The sequence below is a fragment of the Eupeodes corollae genome, chromosome 3 (assembly GCF_945859685.1).
Source record: "Eupeodes corollae chromosome 3, idEupCoro1.1, whole genome shotgun sequence".
NCBI lineage: Eukaryota > Metazoa > Arthropoda > Insecta > Diptera > Syrphidae > Eupeodes > Eupeodes corollae.
This window is the reverse complement of record NC_079149.1, coordinates 128395103-128421735: the sequence shown is the minus strand read 5'-3', so window position 1 is coordinate 128421735 and position 26633 is coordinate 128395103. Positions and strand designations below refer to the sequence as shown.

The 26633-nt window shown below is 31.9% G+C and overlaps 3 protein-coding genes across 11 annotated transcripts in view; all 3 read left to right on the top strand.

Moving 5' to 3' along the window:
- Positions 1-827: 827 nt before the first annotated feature.
- LOC129952855 (platelet-derived growth factor receptor alpha-like) overlaps positions 828-26633 on the top strand; it is an 80607-nt gene continuing 54801 nt past the window's right edge. For 2 of the 9 annotated variants that reach the window (XM_056065733.1, XM_056065735.1), the window contains exon 1: positions 828-1931. The gene's annotated coding sequence lies outside the window, so the exon portion shown is untranslated. The remainder of the gene's footprint in view (positions 1932-26633) is intronic. The other 7 variants (XM_056065734.1, XM_056065731.1, XM_056065736.1 and 4 more) reach the window with 4 other exon arrangements.
- On the top strand, positions 3983-6560 carry LOC129950799 (uncharacterized). Its single transcript, XM_056062717.1, has 2 exons — positions 3983-6395; positions 6496-6560. Exons 1-2 carry the CDS (start codon positions 3983-3985, stop codon positions 6558-6560), a joined length of 2478 nt encoding a protein of 825 aa, XP_055918692.1.
- LOC129952857 (uncharacterized) lies at positions 6492-9323 on the top strand. Its single transcript, XM_056065741.1, has 2 exons — positions 6492-9008; positions 9083-9323. Exons 1-2 carry the CDS (start codon positions 6572-6574, stop codon positions 9184-9186), a joined length of 2541 nt encoding a protein of 846 aa, XP_055921716.1. The 5' UTR covers positions 6492-6571; the 3' UTR covers positions 9187-9323.

Sequence of the window (26633 nt, the reverse complement as noted above, 5' to 3'; positions counted from 1 at the left end):
TTTCGTAAGGGACTCAAGCTGGTTCCATTGAGCTTAGGAGGAAGCCTCAAGATTCATGTGGTATCACAATGGGCCATTAAACTGGCCTAAGTGTGTCCGTTTCCATCTTGGACAGCCACTATAACCTAACCTAACCTATCATTTAAAAATGTCGAACATGCATGACTTGTACATTTTTTATTTAAAAAAATTAAATTGCTATGTTTGTTTTTAATTTGATTTTGTTAACATAATTTGCTCAGATTATTGCCACCATCCCATTCCTCAATTTCAAGATTTAACATTTAAAAGCAGAGAACATTATAAGGAAGTAAATTGTTTTGCTAAACTTGATTTTTTTCCAAATTACTAATAGTAATAACTTATTTTCTCAAAATACTGTATACAATTATATAATTTGTTCAAATTTTTGGAAATAAAAACAATTTTTATTATTTTATTATGAATTATAAAGAATCTCAAATTCTTAGACCACTCAATTTTTGTTAAATTTGAATGTCATATGAATTAATATTTTATATTCTGCCAAATTTTAACTAGCTAACCCAATTATGTATCTTAATCCAAATATTCATTCACTACTGTTATTTTGAGTATAAATTCGCTACAAAGCTTAAACAAATCTAGAATTGATCCAAGACAAGAACCCAATGTTTCTCAAACCCTCCTAGTTTTCCACTCAAAATAAATCAATCTATGAATGAATTTTTCTTAACTCACTCAATTTCTATCTAAACTCATTCCAATGAGAACAAATATACAACAACCTGCTCAGTTCAATGAGTATCTAACAGTTGAATTGCAGATTGCCCACACTGTAGGCAGAGCTCATACTGACTGGGACTGTATCCGCTGACGACGTTCGCCGTCGCCGTTTATCGCTGCCAGAAAAGTCCAATTCCGATTAAACTATAAACCGTTTTTCTCAGTAGAGAAATAACAACGTTCGTGTACGGGTGTGATTTTTAAACCTGTCCGGCTCTGCATTTATATATTTTCAAAAAGAAAAGAGCGAAACAAAAAAAAGAAGTCTTTGTCATTGTACATCACGCAGTTTTTATTTTTTGTCGTGTATTAAAATAATAATAAATAATTATTTTTAATAGCCATTATATTGGCTGTGTAGTGGCTTTTTGGCTTGTATATGAATTTATTTGTGCTTGAGTGTATATTTGTGTATATAGATACATTCACATCTGTGAAGATACATTTGTATCTAAGTTTTTAACGATCGTGTGTTGTTTTTTTTATTGGTATTGTGCTTTTGTAAAGAAGCGGCTTTTTTAACTCCAGGTATACTCGTACCTATCGGTCGTAAATCGAATTCAATCCACACGACGACGAGACCTAACCTACATTTTCTCAAGTACCTATACCTACCCGCACTATTACTATACTATACATATACCTGGGTTTTTGATTATAACCTAACTCTTTCAAGCTGAGTAGAGTCTTTAACAGTTGTGAGTTTGTGTTTATAATTTCAATTATTGTCGGTTTTATATTTCAATGTTATTATAAAATTCCGCCGAATGTTATAAATAATAAAAACCATTATTTAAATTAATTTTATTATTGAAAACTTGAAAAATAACAACAAAAAATCGGTTTTAAATTGAATCACGATCGAAATACTTCTTGTGCCTTTGTATGTCAGAAGATATATGTGATACCTATAGATACATTTTGAATATAAATCTAAAGTGAATCATCATCAGTTTTTTTTTTTATTTTGTTTGTGAAAAGATTTCCAGGTGCTCGTTGGGAGTCAACCTTGGTATGCAAAATTGCTCATCGCACTTATAACCAGTCGCTATAAAAAATAAAATAAAAAATAAATAAAACATCTTAGGATAATGTTTGTCATGAGAATCAACAAGAACAACGCACTCCCTCACTCACCCATCTAGGCAGTCAGCCAGAAAAGCAAAGTAAGTGACGTAGATAAATATTGTCTCTCAGAATTTTAAAAGCAATTTTATTAAAAAAATTTAATATAATAAACTGTTATTCTTGAGAGAATTTATGAATGAGAAGTACTTAATAAATATTTATAACAGAAAACAGATAAATCGGAGGAAGGGAAACAAAATCGTATTCAAAATAAACAAAGGCAACATAATAATTCTTATCGTTTGTCCTCAAAACTTTTATCACACATTTTTATTTAACAAAAAAAGCAAATAAATGAAGAAAACATAATAACATATTATTATTTTTTTTCTCTTAACATTAAAAAGTTGTTTTTTTATTATTTTGTTCTTATAGAACTGATTAAGATATGTACGTTTTATTTTTAGCTTGAGCGACGCTTAGTTATCTTGAGCTTTTCGTTTTCTTGTTCTTAAGTTAAAAAAAAAATAAAAAACGATAATAGTGTACTGAAATATATAACATTCGTTTGATAATAAAAAGATATTATTCTTATTACATTCATGAACAAGGCTTTGAAAGTATTCACCCTTAATAAAGATTAAGGCATGGATACAAAAAGTTTTGGGAAATAAGACGTACTCGTATTTGTGTTGCTAGCTACCCAGTTGATTTTAATTTGATAGAACTTACAAAACTGTCAGACCTGTCAGTGCTCTAACAATAGCTGCCAATATGCTGACAATTGCTAAATATCTGTCAATTTTTTGTGGGATAGATTTTCCGAAATGATTCGATTTTATATCAACACAAAAAGAAAAGAAAAATTTCTGACAGCTAAACAATTGTCAGATGTTAAAAATCTGACAGTTTTAAACATCATCTTACAATCGTTCATAATGACGTTTCTCACACGATTGTTGCATCGTCTGCACTGAGCTTTAGCTTAAGAACATTTTTGTTTTCGTATTTGTTTTCTTATTTATAAATTTCAAAGTAGTGTTAAAATGACATTTCCTATTATTTTCAAACATAAATTGATCATTATTGCACCCACAAAATTAAGAAAATATTTTTAAGGGTAACTAACCCCTTTCTTTTGATAAATAATTGATCCGCTCTTGTACGTTTAATAGAATTTTATTTTGAATAAAGAAAATGCTATTACGGAATTTGTTCATGAAAAAAACATGAACGAAATTATCAAACAATATTTAAAAATCAATTTGTTTAACTACTACAATTTATATTATTCTCTAAGGAGTGCTTTAGCTAAGTTTTTCTTAATTCTAACAACAACTGGATAAAGTCAATGTAAAAAATATGTTAAACAAGAAAAATAAAATGCTAGCTAGCTTGTTTTTCTAAACAAAGATATTCATATGCATTTATTTACAATAAAGATAGATATGAATACATATTTAGATTTATAGATATTTTTCATCTATTGTTCTGTATTTAATATGACTCAAGTTAACTTAATTTAACTTATTTGTTTTTAAATTTATTAATTTATACTTTTTTTGAACTTTGCTAATCACTAAAATACTTTTGTATAATTTACGGCAATTTGCCAAACATATAATAATTACCCTATAATTGTTTGCCTTCTTGTTCAACAAAATGTATTTTTTCTATCCTAACGGCCTGTTTAACTTAACATCGCTCTCTTTGTAATCAACCACCAACGAGTAAAGACGTAATTAAAACTTACTCCTTAAGCACAATCGAAGTGTCTTTTTATTTTCTTGCTTTATTCTAAACAGTTATCGTTCATCGTTATCGCAAATACCAATTCTGTTCATGGTCCTTCGCAGCCACATTTATTGAAACTTTCGTGATTATTAATCGGTTTTTGTTGATTATGAATCCAAAACTGAAAATTATGAAATGCTTTTTTTTTATGACCTATCGATAAGTGCATGTATTTTTTTTTATTATATACGAATATAAGTGCATGTAACATTTCTTATAACTGTATGATATAAATCACATATGGTACAATTGATTTAATTAAACTTTAATTAAATTGCATAGGTACAGTGAGTAATATGTTGTGATTAAAGAATAAACAAGGTAATTTTTATTATTTTTTTGATAAACTTTAAAAATGAATATTATCAAAGCGAAACGTGGACACGTGAAAGGTCTTTTGACTCGGGCAGCATTTTTCGCTGAGAATTTAGATGACCGCGTGTCACTTGAGCTTCTGGAAACTCGATTAGAATCTCTAAATGATGCGTGGAATAAATTTGTTGTTTTGACTGACGAACTTTTCGGACACTCGGATGACAAAGACTATATAGATCCCAATGATGATTTTCCCGAATACGAAAATAAATATTTCACTGCTCAATCCACGTTTACAAAAGTAATTCGCGAACGAAAGTTAGCATCTATACCTCCCGCTTCACCTGCTACCTCGGAATCGGTCATCGAAAAATTAGCCAACCAACAGGCTTTATTTCTCAAAAACCTTAATGAAACAAAAAAATCCACGTGTTCCATAGCATTGCCTAAGCTTTCGATATCGGTATTTTCCGGGGATTACAAAGAATGGCCTAGCTTTAGAGATCATTTTATCGGCTCGATAGACAGTAACTCCGATATATCTCCGACACAAAAATTTCATTATTTAAAATCGTTTCTACGCGGGGAGCCAGCAAATCTTATTCGCGATATAAAAGTTTCGGATGTCAATTACGTTGATGCTTGGGAAAAGTTAGAAAGGCGCTTTGATCGTCCCAATTTTATGATACAGTCGCATATACAATCGCTTCTTTCAATTCCAAATATCAACGCGTCTAATATACAGTCTCTTCGTAAGCTCTCCGATGCAGCTGATGAAACCATTCGTGGTTTAGACTCCTTGGGAGCCACGTGGCGTGATCCTTGGGTCATTTATCTACTTTTGCTGAAATTAGACCAAGATACAAAGGAAGCTTGGGCACTTGAGTTAGGGAAAAAGGCTAATGCCTCAATTGAGGAATTTTTAATATTTTTGAACTCGCGTTGTGATGCTTTAGAGTCTGCTCAATCGTTTTCTCGTCCAACTGTTCAATCTCGTGGGAAGAATCCAAAGGTCATTCAATCTCATTTTGTAGAATCGAGTCCAATCTGTCCTAAGTGCAAAGCAGATCACTTTTTAAATCAATGTCCACAGTTTCTTTCGCTTGACATTACCGCACGCCGTACTTTCGTCAAAGATAATTCAGTATGTTTCAACTGCCTTCGTTCAGGGCATTCTTCGCAAAAATGTCATTCCAAATTTCGGTGCAGAACTTGTCACTCGCGGCATCACTCGCTCGTTCACATTCAACCTCCGTCAAAAGTTTCTGCAGTTCCTGTTTCTTCATCTTCATCTACATCTTCGTCTTCATCTTCTTCTGGTATTTCCGCGACCAATTCATCGACATCAAATGCTCTAGAAACAACAGCTTCACCAATCTCGATTTGCTCATCATTAGCTCAGGCAAATAATTTGTTTTCTTCGATTCGTTCGCATCAAACTCTGTTGCCCACTGCTATCGCTCACGTTCATGATAAGCAAGGAACAATACAAAATATTCGGTTGTTGCTAGACTCGGGATCTCAGGTCTCCTTCGTTACTGAACAAACAGTTCAGAGATTAGGATTGGTTCGCAAGAACGCACAAATACCCATCGCAGGTGTTGGAGCAACACCAGCAGGTGTTACGAATGGAATCGTGACCCTCAAACTTCATTCTCGCTTCACTCAAGAATTTATTGAAATTCAGTGCTTCGTCGTTTCAAAACTAACATCCATGTTACCAACTTCATTTACTACGGTTTCAAATGTACAGTCGTTCAGTTCATTCACCTTAGCTGACCCGAAATTTAATATTCCTGGTCATATCGACGCACTCATCGGTGCTGATAAATTATTCAGCATAATAAATGGCTCTGCAGAGCGCGGTAAGCAAGGAATGCCTGAGCTTGTGCCAACAATTTTCGGTTGGGTTGTCTGTGGTAACATTGAAACCGTCACCCCTTCGACAACAAAAGGTGTCAATTCATTCTGCATTTCATTGGACACTTCAACTACATTTGACCTCGAGCGTTTTTGGCGTCTTGAAGAAGTCGACCTCGAACCTACCCTGTCCATTGAAGATCAACGTGCAGAAGACATATTCGTTAAAAAGCATACTCGTTTACCTGACGGCAGGTACATGGTGCAATTACCATTCAAATCCGATAAAGCTACAGATTTCGGCAATAGCCTTCACGTAGCGTTAAATCGTTTTTATTCTACTGAACGTCGCATCGCATGCAGTCAGTACTTAACGGATAAATACACAAGCTTTATGGATGAGTATTTGAATCTAGGTCATATGGAAGAAGTTCCTGCTAGTGAGATAAATATGTCTTCTAGCAAATGTTTTTACTTACCGCACCATGCTGTTATCAAGGATGATAGCAGCACAACGAAAGTCAGGGTAGTGTTCGATGGTTCGGCTAGATCTTCGCATAATCATCCGTCTCTCAACGAATCGTTGCTTATAGGTAAATCCTATCAACGTGATCTCTTTTCAATCTGCATTCGTTTCCGTCGTCATCTGTATACGATATCTGGCGATGTTGAAAAAATGTTTCGCCAAATCAGAATCTCTAAAGAGCATGCAGACTTCCAACGAATTCTTTGGAGAAAATCTAGTAATCTTCCGTTAAAACATTATCGTATGTTGACAGTAACTTATGGCACAGCTTGTGCTCCATTTTTGGCTGTACGCACTTTGTATCAACTCGCAATCGATTCAGCAGAAACACACCCGCGAGCTTCGGAAGTATTGCTAAATGACTTTTACGTTGATGACGTAATGACTGGGGCTGATTCTATAGAAGAAGTTACGTCTCTCCGCCAAGAACTTGTTAGTCTTCTCAAATCTGCTGGCTTAAATCTTCGGAAGTGGACAACAAACTGTTGGCCTCTTCTTCTCAGTTTGCCAGAAGAACAACGCGAGATGTCACCAAAGGAGTTTGAAGAATACAGCTCAGTCAAACTTCTCGGCTTGCAGTGGTCTCCTGCAAATGATTCGTTTTCCTACAAAGTCAATTTAAATGATAAAGCGTCATCAACAAAGCGTCAAATACTTTCAGAATCTTCAAGAATTTTCGATCCTATCGGTTTTCTCACTCCTGTCGTTATTGGTATCAAAATATTGTTTCAAGAACTCTGGCGGAAAAAGTATAAATGGGATGACGTCATATCTTCAGAGCATGCCAAAAGATGGCACTGCATTCGCGACGATCTTCCAAACCTCGAAAAAATAAAAATTCCACGAATCATGTGGACATCGAAAGAAAACGTCGAATATCACGCATTTTGCGATGCATCTCTAGATGCTTACGCAGCTGTTATATATTGTAGAAGCGTAGATTCGTCTGGAAATATTAATAGCAACATAGTCGCAGCAAAAAGCAAAGTAGCTCCCATCAAAGTTGTCTCTCTTCCGCGTCTTGAACTCTGTGGAGCAGTTCTACTAACTCGGTTAGTAACAAAACTTAAAACTTCTTTACAAGATAAAGAAATAAAAGTTGTAGCTTGGACTGACTCCGCAATCGTCCTCCATTGGCTATCGGCATTACCAAAGAGGTGGTCAGTTTTCATCGGGAATCGTACTTCAGAAATTCTCTCTGCGATACCTAGAGAATCATGGAACCACGTACGATCTGAACAAAACCCAGCTGACTGTGCCTCTCGCGGTATTCCACCTTCTGATTTACTCCAAAATGAGTTATGGTGGACCGGACCATCGTGGATTACAAAAGAACGGGACCAGTGGCCAAAATCGGAATATTCAGTGGATAATATCAAATCTGACGACTTTGAAAGACGAAAAAAGCAGCCGACTTATGCTTTTGTGTCAAAACTAGACCCTACAAATATTTTTTGCAAAGTTATCGATGATTCGTCTCGTTTTTTAAAATCTATTCGTGTGCTCGGTTTCATATTTCGGTTTATAGCAAATATTCGTGAACTTGTTTCTATAAGAAAAATGCTAACAATTGGTGAAATCTGTGATCCCGTAAAAATCGCTGAACTAAAGAAATTTTTGCTGAATTCTCGTGATAAATCTGCCCCTAAAACGCAATCTCTGGCTTTGTCTTCTCTCGAAATTTCCATTGCAAAGACCAAACTAATAAAATTTCACCAACATCTAAGTTTTCCGCTAGAAATAAACAGTATAAAAAGTGGTGTGAATCTCTCAAAAGGTAATAAGCTAGCATCTTTAGCACCGTTTGTGGATGACCAAGGACTTTTGCGCGTCGGGGGTCGTATCCAAGAATCAAATGTAGCTTATTCCGCAAAACACCCCATCATTCTCGACAAAAACACCCGAATTGCAAAACTTATCGTCGATCATTTCCATAGTTCAAATTGCCATGCAGGTGTTTCTCTTTTATTCGCCATTCTAAGACAAGAATATTACATTATCGGTTGTAGGAATCTGCTACGTAAAATAGTCCATAAATGTGTTCCGTGCTTCCGCCAACAAAAGGCAACTTCGACCCAGCAAATGGGCAATCTGCCGGCAGATCGTGTCCTCTTTTCGCGACCGTTCAGCAAGGTTGGTGTAGACTACGCAGGTCCTATAACATTACGACTAGCTCGAGGACGAAACCCAAAATTTACAAAGGCTTATATCGCTCTATTCATTTGTTTTTCAACAAAGGCTATCCATATAGAGTTGGTTAGTGACCTCTCTTCAAACGCCTTTCTCGCAGCCCTTGATCGTTTTGCGTCGCGTCGTGGTAAACCGTCGGAAATCTGGAGCGATAATGGAACAAACTTCCATGGAGCTAATCGGTGTCTCGACGAAATGTTCCAACTACTCCAAAGTCAGCAGCACAACGACATGGTTACTGATCATCTATCCAAAGACAAAATTTCGTGGAATTTTATTCCCCCTTCCTCTCCTCACTTTGGTGGATTGTGGGAGGCGGGGGTCAAATCCGTCAAATTCCACTTGAATCGAGTAGTTAAGGATCATCGGCTGACTTATGAGGAGATGTATACTCTCCTGACACAAATCGAAGCACTGCTGAACTCTCGACCTATGTGGCCGACATCGGATATGGATCCGATAGCTCTCAGTCCAGCTCATTTTCTGATTGGTGACACTATGAATTCTATTCCTCATCCCTTTGTCTCTGATCGAAACATTTTTACTAATTGGTCTCTTTTACAGTCACTCAAACAAGGTTTTTGGAAGCGGTGGCACTCCGAATATTTGACATCGTTGCAACAACGTCCAAAATGGCAAGGTGTCAAACCCGATCTCAAACCTGGTGATGTAGTCATGCTAAAGGACTCAAATCTTCCACCAGCCAAATGGATACTTGGGCGGGTGAAGGAAGTCCATCCAGGAAAAGATAAACTGGTACGCGTTGCCACTATTACCACACAAACTGGAGACTACGTTAGACCAATCGTCAAAATCTCACTGCTGCCGTTTTGCTGAAAGAACTGGGTCTTTCAGGGCGGGCTGAATGTTCTGTATTTAATATGACTCAAGTTAACTTAATTTAACTTATTTGTTTTTAAATTTATTAATTTATACTTTTTTTGAACTTTGCTAATCACTAAAATACTTTTGTATAATTTACGGCAATTTGCCAAACATATAATAATTACCCTATAATTGTTTGCCTTCTTGTTCAACAAAATGTATTTTTTCTATCCTAACGGCCTGTTTAACTTAACATCGCTCTCTTTGTAATCAACCACCAACGAGTAAAGACGTAATTAAAACTTACTCCTTAAGCACAATCGAAGTGTCTTTTTATTTTCTTGCTTTATTCTAAACAGTTATCGTTCATCGTTATCGCAAATACCAATTCTGTTCATCTATTATAATAGAAAGATCATTACTTGATTATTCTAGATAGATCCAGTTTTGTCTTTTTATGCTGTTGATTGAAAATGATTTTTCCGTATTTGTTTTTATTTCTTAAATAGTTTCTATTTATTGATTTAAGGTTATCTGTTTTAATTTGAAACACATTTTCTTAGATGAATAGTGATGATGAGTTTAAATGGCATGTGCTTTCAATTTATTGTTTAAAGAAAATATAATTGATTGATTTCCTATCGTGGTGTCTCATCACTACGCACTTTAGCGCCCGCCAAAAGTATCACAAGTTGGTCAGTGATACCAGACCATGATTGAGAAAGTTATAAGGAACTTGGTCAGCAACGCTTACAACTGTCAAATTATAATAATTGTGAACTGTTTTTAGAAGACAAATGTCAAAAGTGACAGCTGCCGAAACACTATATTTCGAACAAACAAATTTCAATTCCCTTACAACTGTCAAATTATAATTGTGAGCTGTTTTTAGAAGACAAATGTCAAAAGTGGCAGCTGCCGAAACACTATATTTCGAACAAATTTCAATAAAAATACTTGTAAAATTCACCCAGACTGTTGGCGGTCCTGTCATATTCAATCAGCTTTCAATTTTTATAGCTTTAGATGACAAAGTGACATTTATTATGTTTCTGAAAAATCAAACTTTTCCATATTTAAGATTGAAAAAAATTGCGGATAGCTTTTGAAACACAATTATTTTAATGTTCAAATATTATTTATTGTGCTTACTCCAAGTCTTAATTATTCAAATTTTATTGAGCAATAGCTTACTTACAATTTTGATGGATAAAAAACCAACTAGAATCAAAAAAGAGCAATTTAATGTTTTTAGGAGAACTTTATTCTTAAAACCGGTAAATACTTTTAAACCTTATTCAAACTTGACTAAATAGTTTTTCAAAAAGAACAATAACATTATGCACGTTCGAAGATGGTAACCATGCATTTTCCTTTAAAACAACCATAGTTTTTAGTTCCGGACAATATTTATTTCTTCATTTCATTTAGTTTTGTGTTAGGTAATTTAAATACATTTAAAAACCCTAAAAACTCAGACATTTGTAAATGAATTCATTCATCATGCTATTTTGGCAGCTGTCAGTTTTGAAGCTGTCATCTTTTGACATTTGATAAGTAAAAACTACGAAATTACTAAAAAATAGTCCGAAACACGTTATAAATTCAAAAACTCATCCCGGTTGTCTTAAACTGGCGCAATTAAATTTATAACTTTAATTGCAATCCTTCTTAAATAATTTTTCCCAGTAGAGGTGCAAAAAACCATTCAGACATCTGTAGATAATATCAAGATAAACGAACCTAATAAACTTTTTGAAAATTTTCATAGTTTTCTGTCAAATCCAAAAATTAATTGTAGCCAAACAGAGGAAAAGATATATGTTAGGACGCCTAAACTTCACTCTGTTCTTGTAACCACCATTACCATTTCTTTCTGAATCTAAAATCAACAAATTTTAGACCAAAACAACATTAAACTTAACTTTTATGACCTTGAAGGTTATTTTAATTTGATTTTTAAGACAATTGGACACTTTTCGAAAGACCTTCGAGGAAACAATTCAAAGCCTTAACAAATCAATGCCACCCTCATAAAAGAAATCTCCCCAAAAAAAGGACTTTCACTCACTCCGAAACCAAGGTAATAACCCTAAATTAATTCAGTTCACTTTTCAAGAACAACAAAAGAAGGTGTGACATAACAACTGTCATCAGGAGCCATAATGGACAATTTTAACCATTAGTCATTCCAGAACCGCAAAAAACGAAAATACAATAAGTTCTTTTATTGAATTCTTTTTTTTCCTCTTTTACAAAAAAAAAATAAACCTTCCTTAGGTTCAGTGAGTATCATAAATTTCTTCGTCGATTGTTTACTTTTTTGACAGCTGTTGATTCAATTGGCCTTCATTTGGTAAATGCAAACAATATAAAATTAAACCGTATCGAATCTACAAGCGTGTTCAGTAATAATTCTATTTATTGTTCAAATTTCGTCAACATCATCGCCCCACCACTGATCCAAACGAGTGTTCAATGAAAATGTGACCAAATTGATTTATAAATTTATAACGGTTAACCCCAAAATAAGCATTGGCATGAATTAATTGACAGAATGTGTTTAAAATGACAGAGAGTGTGAGAGAGAGAAAGAACGTCAAATGTCATTCATGTTATTTTTGGGTATGTTTGTTTACCCTAATCAAATAGAACTGTCTGTTATTTCCATTAAAGAGGGTGATACTCATTCCAGTTCCCTGGATGGGAATGTTGTTATTGACATTCCGGCAAAGACAATTAATAGTTTTCGATTAACGAAACAACTAATTATTCTTATTTGCCCACCAATCTTTTATATTTAGAACTTTTTGTATAACAAAGATTGCCAAAATAATTTGCAAAAGACAAACATGCGAGGAAAATTGATAGCAGCTGCTCCAAATTTCAACATTCTTTTATATCAAAATTGATGTCTTTTCATGTGAACTTATAATTCCATGTCCAGATCCAGAGCCCAGTCCATAGTCCTTTACGGTTATGGTAGGCCTCTAACAACCATCTTGCGTTTAGTAAACTCATTTGTATAACACAATTCCGACAAACTTAAGTTCCATATAGAATAAAAGCCTACTACCTGAAACACTGTCTATGCGGTTAATGGCTCATTCATAATTTTATTAAAGGTAAGGTCTGATGGAACGGAGCCTGTTGAGCTAATATCTACTATAGGTTAGGTATACACGTTTAAGTAGAAGAGATGTAGGTCATAACCTTCCGGGTAATTAAAAGGTTTTTCCTTTTTTTTTTGTTTTTATTTTCTTTCATAAAAATAATATAAGTGAGTATTTGTACTTAAAGATGGTTTCTGATGATGGTTGATGGTGTCCTGTGGACAATAATTCCAAATACTTAGACTTATACGATATCGCACTAATTACTTAAATGCTTCTTATTATTATGTTTTTACTTGTACTGTTTTTATAGTAATTAGAAGCATTTTACGTATATACAAGTTATAGTTTGAGAACTCATTGGAAAGGAATGGAATTAAGTATACTTGATGATGGTGGTAATCAAGAAGACGCCAGGTCTGCTGATGACACTAATTGGACACAATTAATGTTATAAAGAAAGTGAAATGCGTTGAATTTATGAAGAAAACAAAAAACTACTATTTATATAATTTGAGCGACTAATCAAGCGAAGAATTGACAATAAATTGTGAATTATGACATTAAATTACTCTAAGACACAGACACACCACTGGACTTTATTTTACTCTTAATTATTAGTGTCTGATGATACTTCTTTGTAAGAATTCCAAAGTCTTGACTTTCTTTTAATATTTTATGGTTTAAAGCAATTAACAGTTTTTATATCAGAGAAAATTCATATGTATGTTCAAGTAGCTCAAGAAGATTGCTGATGAAAACGGAAAGAAATCATATTTTATTTGTGTCCAATGTTTGGATGGTCAGAAGCTTTCAAATGTACTAGACAAATTTCCATACCTAGAGTTTTCATACAAAAATTTTAAAAATATTGTATTCCCATTTTTGCAAAACTATATTTGTCTTCTTTTGAAATAACAACAAATAAGAATGACGTTACTTGTCTTAAAAAAACAATTATTGTCTTTCTTCTCCCTAAGAGTTAAAAGTATCCCCAAAACTACATTTTTCTTACATAGCTGTTTTCTCTTTAAAAAATTATATGCTTCTAAATTATTTTCCTCTGTTTAAAATTGAGTTAACTATTACTTGGTACCGACATTTTAAAAATTCGTAAAATGATAATAATAAATATTATTTTGCTTATCTTAAACGCTTTTTAAACACTTTCACAACATTTTACTAAAGTTCACACAATCAATACTTTGACGTCTAGTAATTTGTAATTCAATCAATAGACGTTTTTCATTATTGTAACTGTCAAACTCAAATGGTGATTCTTTTCTGTGTTACGTATGTTCAGAGCTTTAAATTTGCAATACTTTTTTCATTCATATTCCGAGGAATGGTTCTGTTTGCTTAGAGCATTGGTATAAATAATGGAAAATGAATACAAATTCTCTGCACTTAAAATGCCGGAAAAAGCTATTTTGTCTAATAAAAAATATTTATACAGTTTATGTGATAAATAAATACATAGATTTATATTTCATTTATTAATAAATAAACATATTAATTAATCTTGTTTCATTTATATTAGTTCATCCATCACATAGAATTATTAATATTCATATTCAACCAACTCAAATTTTCTTTTGAATTTTCAGCTTATTCCTAAATTATAAATCAAGAAAGAAACTGACACAAAAACTTTGACAATCACTTCACACTTTTTCGAGCCCCTGGTTTTAAATGGCGTCGAATGCATTTAAAAAGTAACATCGACATCAACGTTAGACTTAAATTCCTTAATTCGATATCGATGTATAAATGCTACCAATTCATAAGGTACAATTTTCAGTTTTATCAACACTCAAATAAAATTGTTACAACCATGTTTTTTTTTCTATTTATTTTGGTTTTGACAATGGATGAACCTTTAATAGAATTATTTAAACAAAATTGCGTTTCCACCTTCAAATTTTTCAACTATGCTGTTAAAATTTATTTGTTTCACGTGACTTTTGAAGTTGAAGATTTTGTTGCTATTAGAGTTGCTATTAAAGTTGTATAATTGCTGAAATGGACCACAAAACGAAATCTGAGAGCTCAGAAAATATTCAAAGCAGGCTTCTTCTAGGTGCGTTTAGTATTATCTTAATATTGAGAGTTCAGAGCTCTGAACTAAAGGAGAAAAACCACTAATATAACTTCAAAGAATCTAACCTTTTAAATAAAACGTTTTCTCATTTTTAGCTCTGTTCGTTTTGCATTTTTGAAGAATTGTAACTGTTGAAATGTTTGACGTTTGTTTGATTAGCTTGAATAATTCATGTTTTCATTTTTAGTTCTGTTTGTTTTGTTTTGTATCTTTGACGAACTTTCACTGTTGAGATGCTTGACGTTTGTTTGATAAGTGCTAGGATTTGTTTACTATTTAGAAAATTGCTTACTATTTTACTTATGAACAATTTTCTAAATTTAAAGAAAAGAAGTGTTTTATATAATAAGAATAATTACAATTCATCAACTCGTATTTTATTCAAAATTAAATAAAATATTTCTTCAAACAATTTTGCTGTAAATAATTTAATAAAATTAGTCAAATTAGTTATCAAAGCAACAATTTAACTCAAAATTTCTCAAAGCATATTTACAATTAAATAATGATATTTTATAAGAAACACAGGATTTATTGGGAATCAGAACTGAAAGTTGTGAGATTTCTAAGCTTATCTAAAAGAGAAATTATAAATTTAATGAATTTAATTTAAGTTTTACTCAACGGCATTCGCATTTATTTTCATCTTTTAATAACTTAATGTTACGTTTCTCTCATTTTTGTATTAAAAAAAAAACGACTGATTCTTACATTTTTCAGACTTAAATTAATCCACTTTGTCTACTGTATTCATATTTTCCAACTCACTCCATTAGCACCAGGTTTCATTTAAAAATAAAATACGATGACTTTTCTTGACTTTTCAGAAAATTTAATGATTCGTGATATTTATGATTCTTTTGGAGAACAAAGCAAAATTTCAAATTGAAAATTTTTGGTTCAAATAAAATTTCCATTTAATTATTTTATTGATTGTAATAAATATAATTTCACGGCATTAATATTTTTAATTAAATGCGCTATAAATTCTTCTGTTTATTTTTGAAACTTTTAAGTTAGTATAGTAATTTTTTTTTTAAGAACAAAGATCCATCCAAAGGTTTTGAAGGCACAATATTATTATTAAAAGCGAACGCTAAGATTTTGCATATTTGAAGTTCAAAATGGTTAATAACCATTTCTTTTCCTTCTGAAATGTTTTCAATATTTAAATACAGAAACAATAGAACAACATTTTAAACGATTAAGTGGAATTTTTAAGCCATTTTAGTAAATTACTAAGATATAATTATTGATTTTATCATCTCACTAATTCTAAAATTAGATATACTTTTCGTAATTTGACTTTTTAGTTTCTGTCATTTTAAATACAAAGATCTGTTCCCCAGATTCAGGTTTGTTTGATTTGTTTATTTCTTTATCAAATGTCACAATTTACACTTCTTCGGATGCTTCATTTTTAATATGAACTAGCATACTGTCCAACGTTTATTGAAATTCAATCTTTTTAATAAATACTTTTGTATTATTTTGTTTGAAATTTGTTCATTGATTTTTAGTAGCAGTATTTTTACGTAGCACATTCAAAATCTCTATATAGAGTAGAATATTCACAATTTTCAAGACTATTCAAGACTTAAAACTATAATGAGAAACTTATACAAAATTGGAAACAGTTATCCTAACAACAAAATGCAACCAAAAATTCGTTAAAAATATACACAAAAGGATTTTATTTTTTATTTTCTTCCAAAACTTTTATTCACTTGCACTCCAAAAAATAAAACTTATTTCCTGTTGCATTTCAAGTCTCCCCCCTTTTCAATAAAAAACAACATAAATTCAAGTAGAAAGTGAAATTTATTCTCCTGAGAAATAATAAATCTGATGGGAATTATTTTCCTTGTTCGCGAAGTACTCCTGTGAAAAAAGGTATACATATTGCATAAGATATTTGAAAAAGAAAAAAAATGGTTTCTGAATATTTTATATCGTACTCAAATGAAAATAGAAAAGCCTTTTTGTATTGGGTATGAATTTAAAGCTTGAAATCCACCTTCATTAAAACCACAATTTTGCCAGGCTTTCAAAGAAACCCATTTGACCTTTAAACTACCGCAAAAAGGATAATGTATGTTTAACTTTTTGTGCGGGCACTCTAAAACCTCCATCTTCAATTATGCCACACTTAAAACTAAATATTAAATAAATACCACAACAGTGTGGTTTTTCCCGGATCCACAAAAGGATATTAAGGAAAATCCATAAAATGCATATTAATTATATTTCACACATGTCCTGTTGTCTGTATACAAACACAATGATATATTATTTATCACCACCAACCGTATAAGAAATTCAAGTGTAGGTAGCAAGTTGCAGGTCCTGTTGCAAATATTTATCTTTATCCTGTTTGTTATCTTTGTGCATACAACAATGCAAGATTAGTAGTGTTGTTGTCCAATGGTCATGTCCCAGGTCTCAGATCCCAGGTCCCAGGTAACTAATATAAAGTGCAAAGAAAATAAATTAAAGGACAAAAAAGGCTCATTTTCTGGTTAGGCACTTTATCAAATAATGGGGGCTGTATTCTTTTTCTTATAACGTCGGTCGTCGTAGTCGTTTCTCGTATCTTCAAATCGCAAATAATACGACTTGACTAGGTACCTAACTGGTAATCGTGGTCGTAGTTGTTGCCATTGCCACCCTCGCACATTTTTCCATATAGTGAATGATGATAGTTTGTCAAGATAGCACCACATACAGAAAACCTACTAGCAGCTTGTTCGTAAGATTAATCTTTTGCAATGTAAAATGTGTATAGTTTTGTCAGTAGTTTGTTGTATAACGAACGTATTCAATGAGAGTGACAGAATGTTGATTACAATTCATAAAATGATAAGAATTTCAATGAATTAGGATTTTTGTATTTAAAACAGATTTTGTTGTAGTCACGTTTTTGCGACAAACGAGATTTCTTAAATTGTTTTTAATTTTTTTATTTCACTAAAGATAACAAAACCTACACAAAAATTAAAAAAAAATTCCATGAATACTTTTGTATCCACTCACACCCCTTTAAGGTATCTTATGATCAGAAGTTTAATTTTGAAAGCAGACTATTTTGAGGGCTTAGAATTTTACAAGAACAATTTTATAAATGTTTTACAATGCAAAATATTTCATTATTTTAATCCTTTGCTCACTTATTTATACTCATATTCTTTAATGGAAAACGATGCATCTGAACACGTCCAATCAATGACAGTTCGTGAAAAAAGAGCAATGAAAACAAACAAACCTAAAACTGGAAAATGGATCTAGTAAAGTGAAATGTCAGAAATTCAGGAAATTACTAAAAATTATAGAAGTTGAGTCGTTAAGTTATTTTAACTGTATATTAAAATGTTTTAAATTAGTAACATTCTAAAATTTAAAATTTGCCTAAATTGTTACAAATTTAAAAGCGATTAGTTTTTACTTTTTAAAGTTTACTTTTGAAAGGAAAGCGAGTAAAATATTATTTACAAGATTATTATTAAATAATTTGCTTTAACTACTCAGAAAGAGTATTTGACAATTAAAAGAAAATCTGATTATTTTAAAGAATGTTTTTGTATTGATTTATTTTTTTAAAAATAGTTTTAAAGTTATTGTTCAACCATGAATAAAGAATTTGCTTTCCTAATTTTATATTCGAAATCATATTTTACATAATGTACATATTTAAAAAATGTGTTTTAGTTGAAATTATAATGAAATATTCGTTTTCGAATTTTTATACAGTTTTGTTATAATTTAGATTTTAGAAGAATACGAAACAGACATTTTCGTAATCAAAACCGATAGAGCGGTTTTGAGGAAACATCACCCTCAGGCTATGGTTATGGCGAAAACTGCTGTTTTTTAATGCATGTACATTTTAGGACTTCATGAAAACTTTAAGTCCTGTGTTTGCAAAATAACATCGTTTTTGTAGGTTAAGTAATATACAGGTACAGAGATGACAGAGAGACAGAATCCTGGGTCTTATTTTATTTGAATTCTATGATTTATATCATGGAAAATTTTATATCAATACTTATTTATTTTTTTATTTGTTTAATCTATGAGCTACAGGCTCAACAGATGCAAAAAAGAAAAAATGCATAGGGATACACAAAAAATAAATAATTTACAATTCATGATAAATTTCTTTAAAAAAGATAATACAAATCAATTTTGAATTTGTTTCTAGGCCATGCTATGTCCAAAATTTGTCCTATGCTTAGGTTGAAAAATAATGTATCTTTCTCTCAATGGTCTAATCGGGGCATAAATACAAATTAACGACCCTAAGGTTAGGACACTTTATATGGTAACATAAAATATCTCTCACAAATACTATATCATGAATAGTTCTTCGCGATTTGAGAGATTTCAGACCCAGACGAGAATTTGGACAAAAATTCCAGCGCATTTTACAAAACTCATATTTTGTGAAACGATTCTGAATTTTCTCAATTCTATACGAAAATGTTTGTTTGAAAGGATTCCATATGACATAAACATACTCAAGTAATGATCTAACTAATGAGTTATATAGAGATGGAAGCGTATAGGGATCCGAAAAGTCAGTTGAGTTTCTTATAATGAAACCAAGAGTTGGCTTTAGCGACAATAGCATTCATGTGCGAAACAAATGTAAACTTGGAATCAAAGTAGACACCCAAATCCCTTACTGCAGCAGTTCTCTGAAGAGGGATATGATTAAGAGAATACGCTAACTCATAAGTTGAAAGTTTCCTAGAGACAGAGATAGCGAAGCATTTCTTGACATTAAGTTTAAGACAGTTAACCAAACACCAGTTTGATAAATGATCGAGGTCTATTTGGAGATTAAAGCAATCATAAATGGAATTCACTTTTAAAAATAATTTAAGATCATCAGAATAAATGAGACATTGGCTGAATTTTCTGTTTTTGCAAATATCGATAAAGATTATAAATAATAGTGGTCCAAGATGACTGCCTTGGGGAACACCTAAGGTATATTTAATAGATCTCAAAGTTTGGTTGTCAAGTTTTTCTTTTTGTACCCTATCAGTTAAAAAAGATGAACTCCACTGAAGGAGATTAAAGTGAATCCCAAAGTTAGGAAGCTTACGAAAATGCCTTACTAAAATCCGTGTAGATAGCGTCTACTCGACTTTGACTTTCTATACAATTAATAACGAAAGAGAAAAACATGCGTGACAGTTGATCTACCCATTCATCATCATCATTTACATGTGCGTTACTAAACTTTCGAGCAATGAAGGAATTGTGGACAGATTACAAACGCCTCTGTAATTTTCAAAATTATTTTTCCAATCAGACTTATAAATTGGGATCAGAAAAGAAGATTTCCATTCGTCCAAAAATATTTCGAACGATAAAGATAAGTTGAATATAATTTGCAATGAAAAGCATACAGAACAAAAACATTTTTTTTAAGACAAAAACAAGGAATGCCATCGACACCAGGAATGTGATTGGGTTTAAAATTCTGAAGACCATTTAATACTTCATATAATTCTAAGTGTATTGAACAACAAGTAATTCAAAAAATTGAATAAAAAGATCAAGAGTTTTATTAATGTCAGTAGAATTATCCCCTCTAAAATTAATCGTAGTTGGAATGCCAATTGATTTTCTTTTAGAATTAATAAAACTCCAGAATCGTTTCGGATCAGTTTTCAAATTAAGCTCCATATTCGAAATATTTGCTGAAAACCATGAATTCTTTACGAAGTTTACAAAATGAATGTTTGTTATCTAAAGCGTTTGACATTTTATACTTGGCAAAGGATTTATTTTTAATTTTTTTTCAATTAGCCAGCCTTTTGTTATACCACGGAGGTTTTGAGATATTCTTCTCAGTCCTATAAAGTACAAATAATTTGAAAGCCGTCATGTTTGGTGATATGTTTGGTGTCAAAATCAGGTTAAAGTGTTTAAGAAAAATCTTTCTTAAAAGAATACTCTTCTTTTTCATCCAATTAAAAACATTTTGAATACTTTGACAAATGGAAATTTCTAAATACAGAATTTCATCCTACAGAATTTTGAACATAGAGTACTAAATATAGTGTATGCAAACACATCTTTTTACACTCAGAATTATGATAAATGCAATATTTTGACTCCGACCTCTTAAAAGTCCTTAAAAAACACGTTATATCAGAATATCGAAATGTTTTCTTCACCCTTTTATCCATTTAAAAGTTTTGGCTAGAGTCGAATTTCAAAACAGTTTTTAGAAAATGTTATTCCCTAAATTTTAGCTTTGTCAGAATTTCTTTGAAGTGAGAGAAAAATTGTCTATCTTACTTTCAAAGACTTAATCGTAATCTTAAGATTCATTAAAACCTCGAATCATAAGAAAAAATAAGATTTTGAGCATTGGAATCAGTTAAATTTTGACCAAAATTGGTAAGGTTGGGCTTTACTAGAATACTTGAAAAAAAAGACAAATTCTAAAAAATGTGTGTACAAAGTTAATAAGTTGGAACGTAATGAATGCTATTCGTGTTTTGTCAAAAAGATAAAAAATAGTTTACAATGTGCAATATTTTGGAAATGTTTAACATCTAATACTTCAGTCAGCCCCGTCGAGAGTGAGGGGGAAAGGGGGAGAACCCCCTGGCCCTTGAAAGAGTGTTTTTTGTTAATATATTCTATATTCATCATCAACATACCTTTTCCCACTTATTTTTAGGGGGCTGAAAAGTTAAAATCATTCATGCTTTCACAATTGGGCCCCTGTTTGCATGTTATCTACCGATCTATCAGTCACAAGCTTGCCAATCCGGGCCCCGATTAATATTGGCTCTTGATTTCTCGAACCTTCACTTTAAGTCGAATATTCGATTCGGTTTTTTTTATGAAATAAATAATATTTTAATATTTTAAATAAATTGTTTACTGAAAATTTAAAGGATATCAAATCACTTCAAAGTGTGTAAATAGCGAAATGTGCAGAAGTGCCCAATGTTGGAAAATTCTTAAAGAAAATGTGCCCGGATCCCTTCACAAACTTTCCGATACAAGTCAGCTAGAATTGAGGCAGTGAAACCATTTGCAAATTATCGGAAAAACCTTAGAACATCATTAGAAGCCTTAAGTGATAATAATTTAACTGCTGAAGATTGAAGTGATGTAAATGGAGTTTTAAAATATATTCACATATTTGAATGCATCTTGATGTCTTCGATTTAGTACAAAGTTCTTAGTGCTTTAAATGGAAGAAGTTACATTCTTCAAGCCAAAAACATGCCAAATTCGAAATCTCGAAAACTTGATCTCCGAATTGAACATTATTCGGAATGGATGGCATCAAATTTTATCTGAATGCAAAGCAGTTGCTACTGGATTGGGGGATGTTCCAGAATATTTCCCATCGAACCGAAAAAGGCAATTAAAGAGACATTTTGGAGAAAATCGGGGAGCCGGAGAGCAAATGGAAACAGACGATTCAATTATATTCTGATTGAAACCAAGCATTTTAAGTTAGAATTGATCATTTAAACCAAAACCCTATTTTAACAAATCAGCTGTTCATCGAAAGCAATTTTATAATTGAGAAAATAAAACTTAACTAAGACAAATATTCAGAACAAATTTAAGCTTCTTCATCTAGAAACAAAATTTTTAGTGATGAAAATAATGATAGCTATACCTGGCTTCTAACCGCCGCATTATCAAAGTTTCTTCAAACTAGTATTGTTGTAAAACAATTTTTGAAGAAACTCAATAATGAGACTGAAACCATAATTCAATAACAACCGAAACCAATACTTACCCTTAACACTAAGTAAATAAATATTGAAAGAAATGAAACTCAATTTCCTCGCAAAAAAAACATCCCATTGCAATTCTCATTTTCCATTCGTTTCTGCTCCAGAATTCAATGCACATGTTAAAAAACTCATCACATTTGTTAAGAAATTTTATTTCCAAAATTTCCGGTTTGTACGAATGTATAAGAAGAACCAAAGTGCCTTTCATTCTAAAGCATTCCACCATCTGACTCCTGACTCATATATTTGGTTTGGCTTCATAGCCATCGGTGAAAAATGAATTCTTATTTCGGGAGCGATTTGTCATTTAGACGTAGTTTCTTTTTTTTTTGCATTTGAATGTTACTTTGTTTCTTCTTCTTCTTCTATGCTTTTGAATTATTCGTAATTCTTTAACGTATGTTTAAGACCACTCCTTTATTTCAGTTTTAACATATAAACATGCCTTAAGTATGTCAGTTGAAATTAAATAAAAGACAAACAAAAAAAAAACAAAACAAAGTGAATTAATTGAGTCCACCTTTGAGCCTGGCCCACTTCTTTATGCCATTTTCATCATGGACGAAAGGACGTTAAAAAAAAGAAGAAATTAAAGGGTCTCTGTAGAGTCATTAGCGCGTTTCCACAAGTACTCGTACCTAAAGTAAGTTAACTACAAGAGTATCCTTCCATATACTCGTAGTATACCTACTTTAACCTTTTGTATAGCATGTCACTTGAAAGTTGAAACTTCTCGCGTAATTCAAATTCAACAACAACGCGAGCTAAAAAGGAAACCGGAATGTCAACAAAAATACTAAAAAAAACAAAATGTAAAGGATTTTCTATACACAAAAGTCCGCATGCACAAGACCACATCACATCGCAGGTAACAGGTAAATAAGTTTAATTAAAAGGACAACAAAGTAAAGTAAAGTATATCCTTGTAAGCTTTATACATATCTGGGATAAAGTTACTGACATTTTATTCGTTGTCCTTTCTCAACTTCTGAGCTCTGAAGGTGTGGACATTTTTGTTGCAAAAGGGCAATATTTACATGACATTAGATACTCGTAAATAGCAAACATAAAATAAAAGTAGTTATGGTATTTAAAAATGAAATTGCAAATTACTGAGAACTTTCTGTCTGACACTTAGGTTGCTCTTCTTCAGGTCTCCTGTCTTCAGCCAACGCGCATAACCTAAGTCTCAGAGGACCAGAAAGTTTATGGTTCTCTTATTTATAATTTATCACTTAAGATTTTCTGACACTTTCAACATCAAGAGTTTGTGTCTGTGCGCTTTGTGTGCATCATCAGACATTAAACGTAAATTTAAGTTTCTTTCTGAATTCCTTGTAGATGAACAGACTTTTTATCGTCCCGTTCATCTTTTATTAAAATACAAATGATAAATTAGTTTAATTTCACCCTGTGTCTTATTTTATGTCATATTCAAGAGACATGCAGTGCTATTAAATACTTGTTGATTATATGGTTAACGCAATTAATAGTGTCCAAATGGTTTTAGATAATTGATTGATAATGTCCTTTCGTCTAATACGCAGTGTAATAAATGACTAATGACGGCTAATTATACAATTTAACGAGTCAACTTTGCTTTACATGAATTTAATTTGGTTTAGTTACATTTATTAGACTATTGGCTATGATGTTAGAAATGTTATAATCTTAAATTTGTATGTTTTGAAACGTTTCCAGTATTTTGTATAGCCTCTTGGGTAATAGCTTGGTTTTTATTGGTAGAATTAAACGTTTATCTCTTTACAATAAAATATTTCATGGCTCAGTTTGAGATAAATCAAAACGAGTTCGTTGTTAGATTTTAATTGTAACTACTAGCTTATCGAAAACATCCCCAACTCCATAAAGTTTATGAAAAGTAAAAAAAATTGTTCTCTTTTTCTGGTTGTCAACAAGTTCTAATTGCCGTTACCATTTGCTGGTCTTCTTTTCATTATGATTTTCACAAAACTTCCAAAGTTGTTTTCCATAAATGCTCTGCATTGTTCACACACATAATGTGGAAGTTTCAAAATATTAAACCGACTTTCGAATAAGCAATCGTACGAAGTAACACATAAATAAACTTGAAAGTTGAATGAAAGTTAACTAACAAATTAAAATTATTAATAAAAAAAACGAAAAAATTGTGACTTATACAAGAGATTCGACAATAAATCCGTGAATACAAGACTTTTTAGCACATTCGTATGAATAGTCCAGTAAAATAAGGGGAAAAGGGGGGTTAAAGCGCCAGTTATATTGAAAACAAACATTGTTTAACAGGTCGCTTATAGCTATCATTAAAAATGTCTGTCATTGAACACTATATTCATATGCCCTTCACTGGACCTAAAGCGCTTTAAGGACTTATTATCTCAAAGCAGACTTCATATTAGCTCCCTAATAGGTGTCCTTAACTGGACACTGTCTTATAGGCAGACACGTAATACGACTTGGTGTAGTCTCAAATGACTTCTGCAGGAGCTGTATGGACAAAGAGAAGAGGAAACAATCTCTCACTTCTTTGCACTTGCCTTGCTCTTTCACTAAGCCGCAAACTCTTTTGATAATCCCAGTGAACTAGCTAAAAAGGATATCAAATATCTTCTTTGCTTTATAAAAATCTCAAAATGTTTCGACTAGTAAGAAGTAATTCTTTAGATTCATGTGAATGGGACTTATCTTTTGGCCTATGAGTGTGGATTCCGCAGCCACGTTAACCTAACCTAACCTAATAGCAGAACCATAATCGAATGAGAAGATCAAAATTAAGACCTGGAAATTTAAATTAAATCAATCGTTTATTTAAAAAAAAGCTATAGAGTGTTTTTGTAACGACCTTGAGATCTTTTAACAATAATAAAACTACTTAAACAATAGTTTTTTAAAGGATTAAGTTGTCCAGATTTCGAATATTGAATCTTCAAGAACTGATGCAATTTTTGTAGTAAATCTAAACAATTTCTAATCGTTGTTGAAGTGTATAGCATTCCGTTTAAAAATATGGCGGAGTTTAAAATTCTCAAACGCCAAAGATGACAGGTTTAAAATTGATAGCTATTCAAATGGTATCTATTCAAACTGGCTGCATCCAATCTTGTGTTGGACAGGGTATCTTGGATAGGTGGATTTTTAGATACATTGTTGAACGAGTTGGATAGCGGTATTGAGATAGCTGTCAAAAAATAAAAACAATTTTCAGCTGTTCACAAAAAGCAGAGAAACATTTAAGCTTCGAAGGTAAAATTGTTGTAAGACAAAACATTTAATGTATAATTCACCTGATTCGTCGGACGATGATGAATTGATAGGTACGTAACAATTTAATAAATAAGAGATAACCTTAATCTGTAATCTATGTTTAATTAGCAAACAGCTTCTTCATAGTCTATTATGTACAGAACATCCTCAAATACAACTTCAACTTAGATTTTGTATCTTTTTGTTTACCAACAAATACAAAAAGCTGAAATCAATTTTCAAGTTTCTTAAAATTTAGCCATGTGTTGAATCAGATGTTCTGTCAAATACCTACATACCCCAGAAATTCTTGGATACCTTTGGATTCCTTTTTTGACAGCTCAGCTGTTTTTGATCAGCTGTTATTTTACACGTAAAACACTAACAAAATGGTATTCGGATACCTTATCTGTCTGAAAAACATAAGCGTCATTCGGTTCTGACTTTCAAATGATCTATTGCAATTTTTCTTTCTATTTGTGTTGTTTTGCTCATAACCAGAATTCAAACACACTTATTTTTGTATTTTAATTAATTCTTTATTTATGTTTCAAATGCAAATTCTTTAAATAAAATATAAATACGTATCTAATCATGGATATTCTATTATTTGTGCAAAACCAATAAAAGAACAAACTTTTTTCTCCCATAACAAAAAGAAACATTCGTGCAAATAGATATTTTATATTAAACGACATTTTAATTGGCCAGACGACGACAAAGCCAACGACAACGACTACGAAAACGACGTCGACAACTAGCAGCCAAGTCTCAGTCTGAAAGTGACGATTATTAAAAATAAATAAAAATAAAACAAAATAAAACGACGACGACACTGTCAACGGAAGGCATTATCTTCATCGGTTTTGGAAAATAATTATTCTCATTCCAAGTGCATCTTTCCATTCTTCATATACTCGTACATACGAGTATATGCAAAGTGAAGCACTCCCTCACTGATGATGCTTTAGCTTGTTCTTATTCAAGGGTTTTGAGAATGATAAAAAATATAAATAAAAACAAGATTACGTCTTGTAAATATGTTTTTG

Bases quoted from the DNA above. Each gene is read 5' to 3' on its own strand.
- LOC129950799 (XM_056062717.1), top strand. From the start codon at position 3,983: ATGAATATTATCAAAGCGAAACGTGGACACGTGAAAGGTCTTTTGACT. The intron at 6,396-6,495 runs GTAAATCCTATC...TCGCCAAATCAG, and splicing joins CAACGAATCGTTGCTTATAG to AATCTCTAAAGAGCATGCAG.
- LOC129952857 (XM_056065741.1), top strand. From the start codon at position 6,572: ATGTTGACAGTAACTTATGGCACAGCTTGTGCTCCATTTTTGGCTGTA. The intron at 9,009-9,082 runs GTGACACTATGA...TCTCTTTTACAG, and splicing joins TCCAGCTCATTTTCTGATTG to TCACTCAAACAAGGTTTTTG.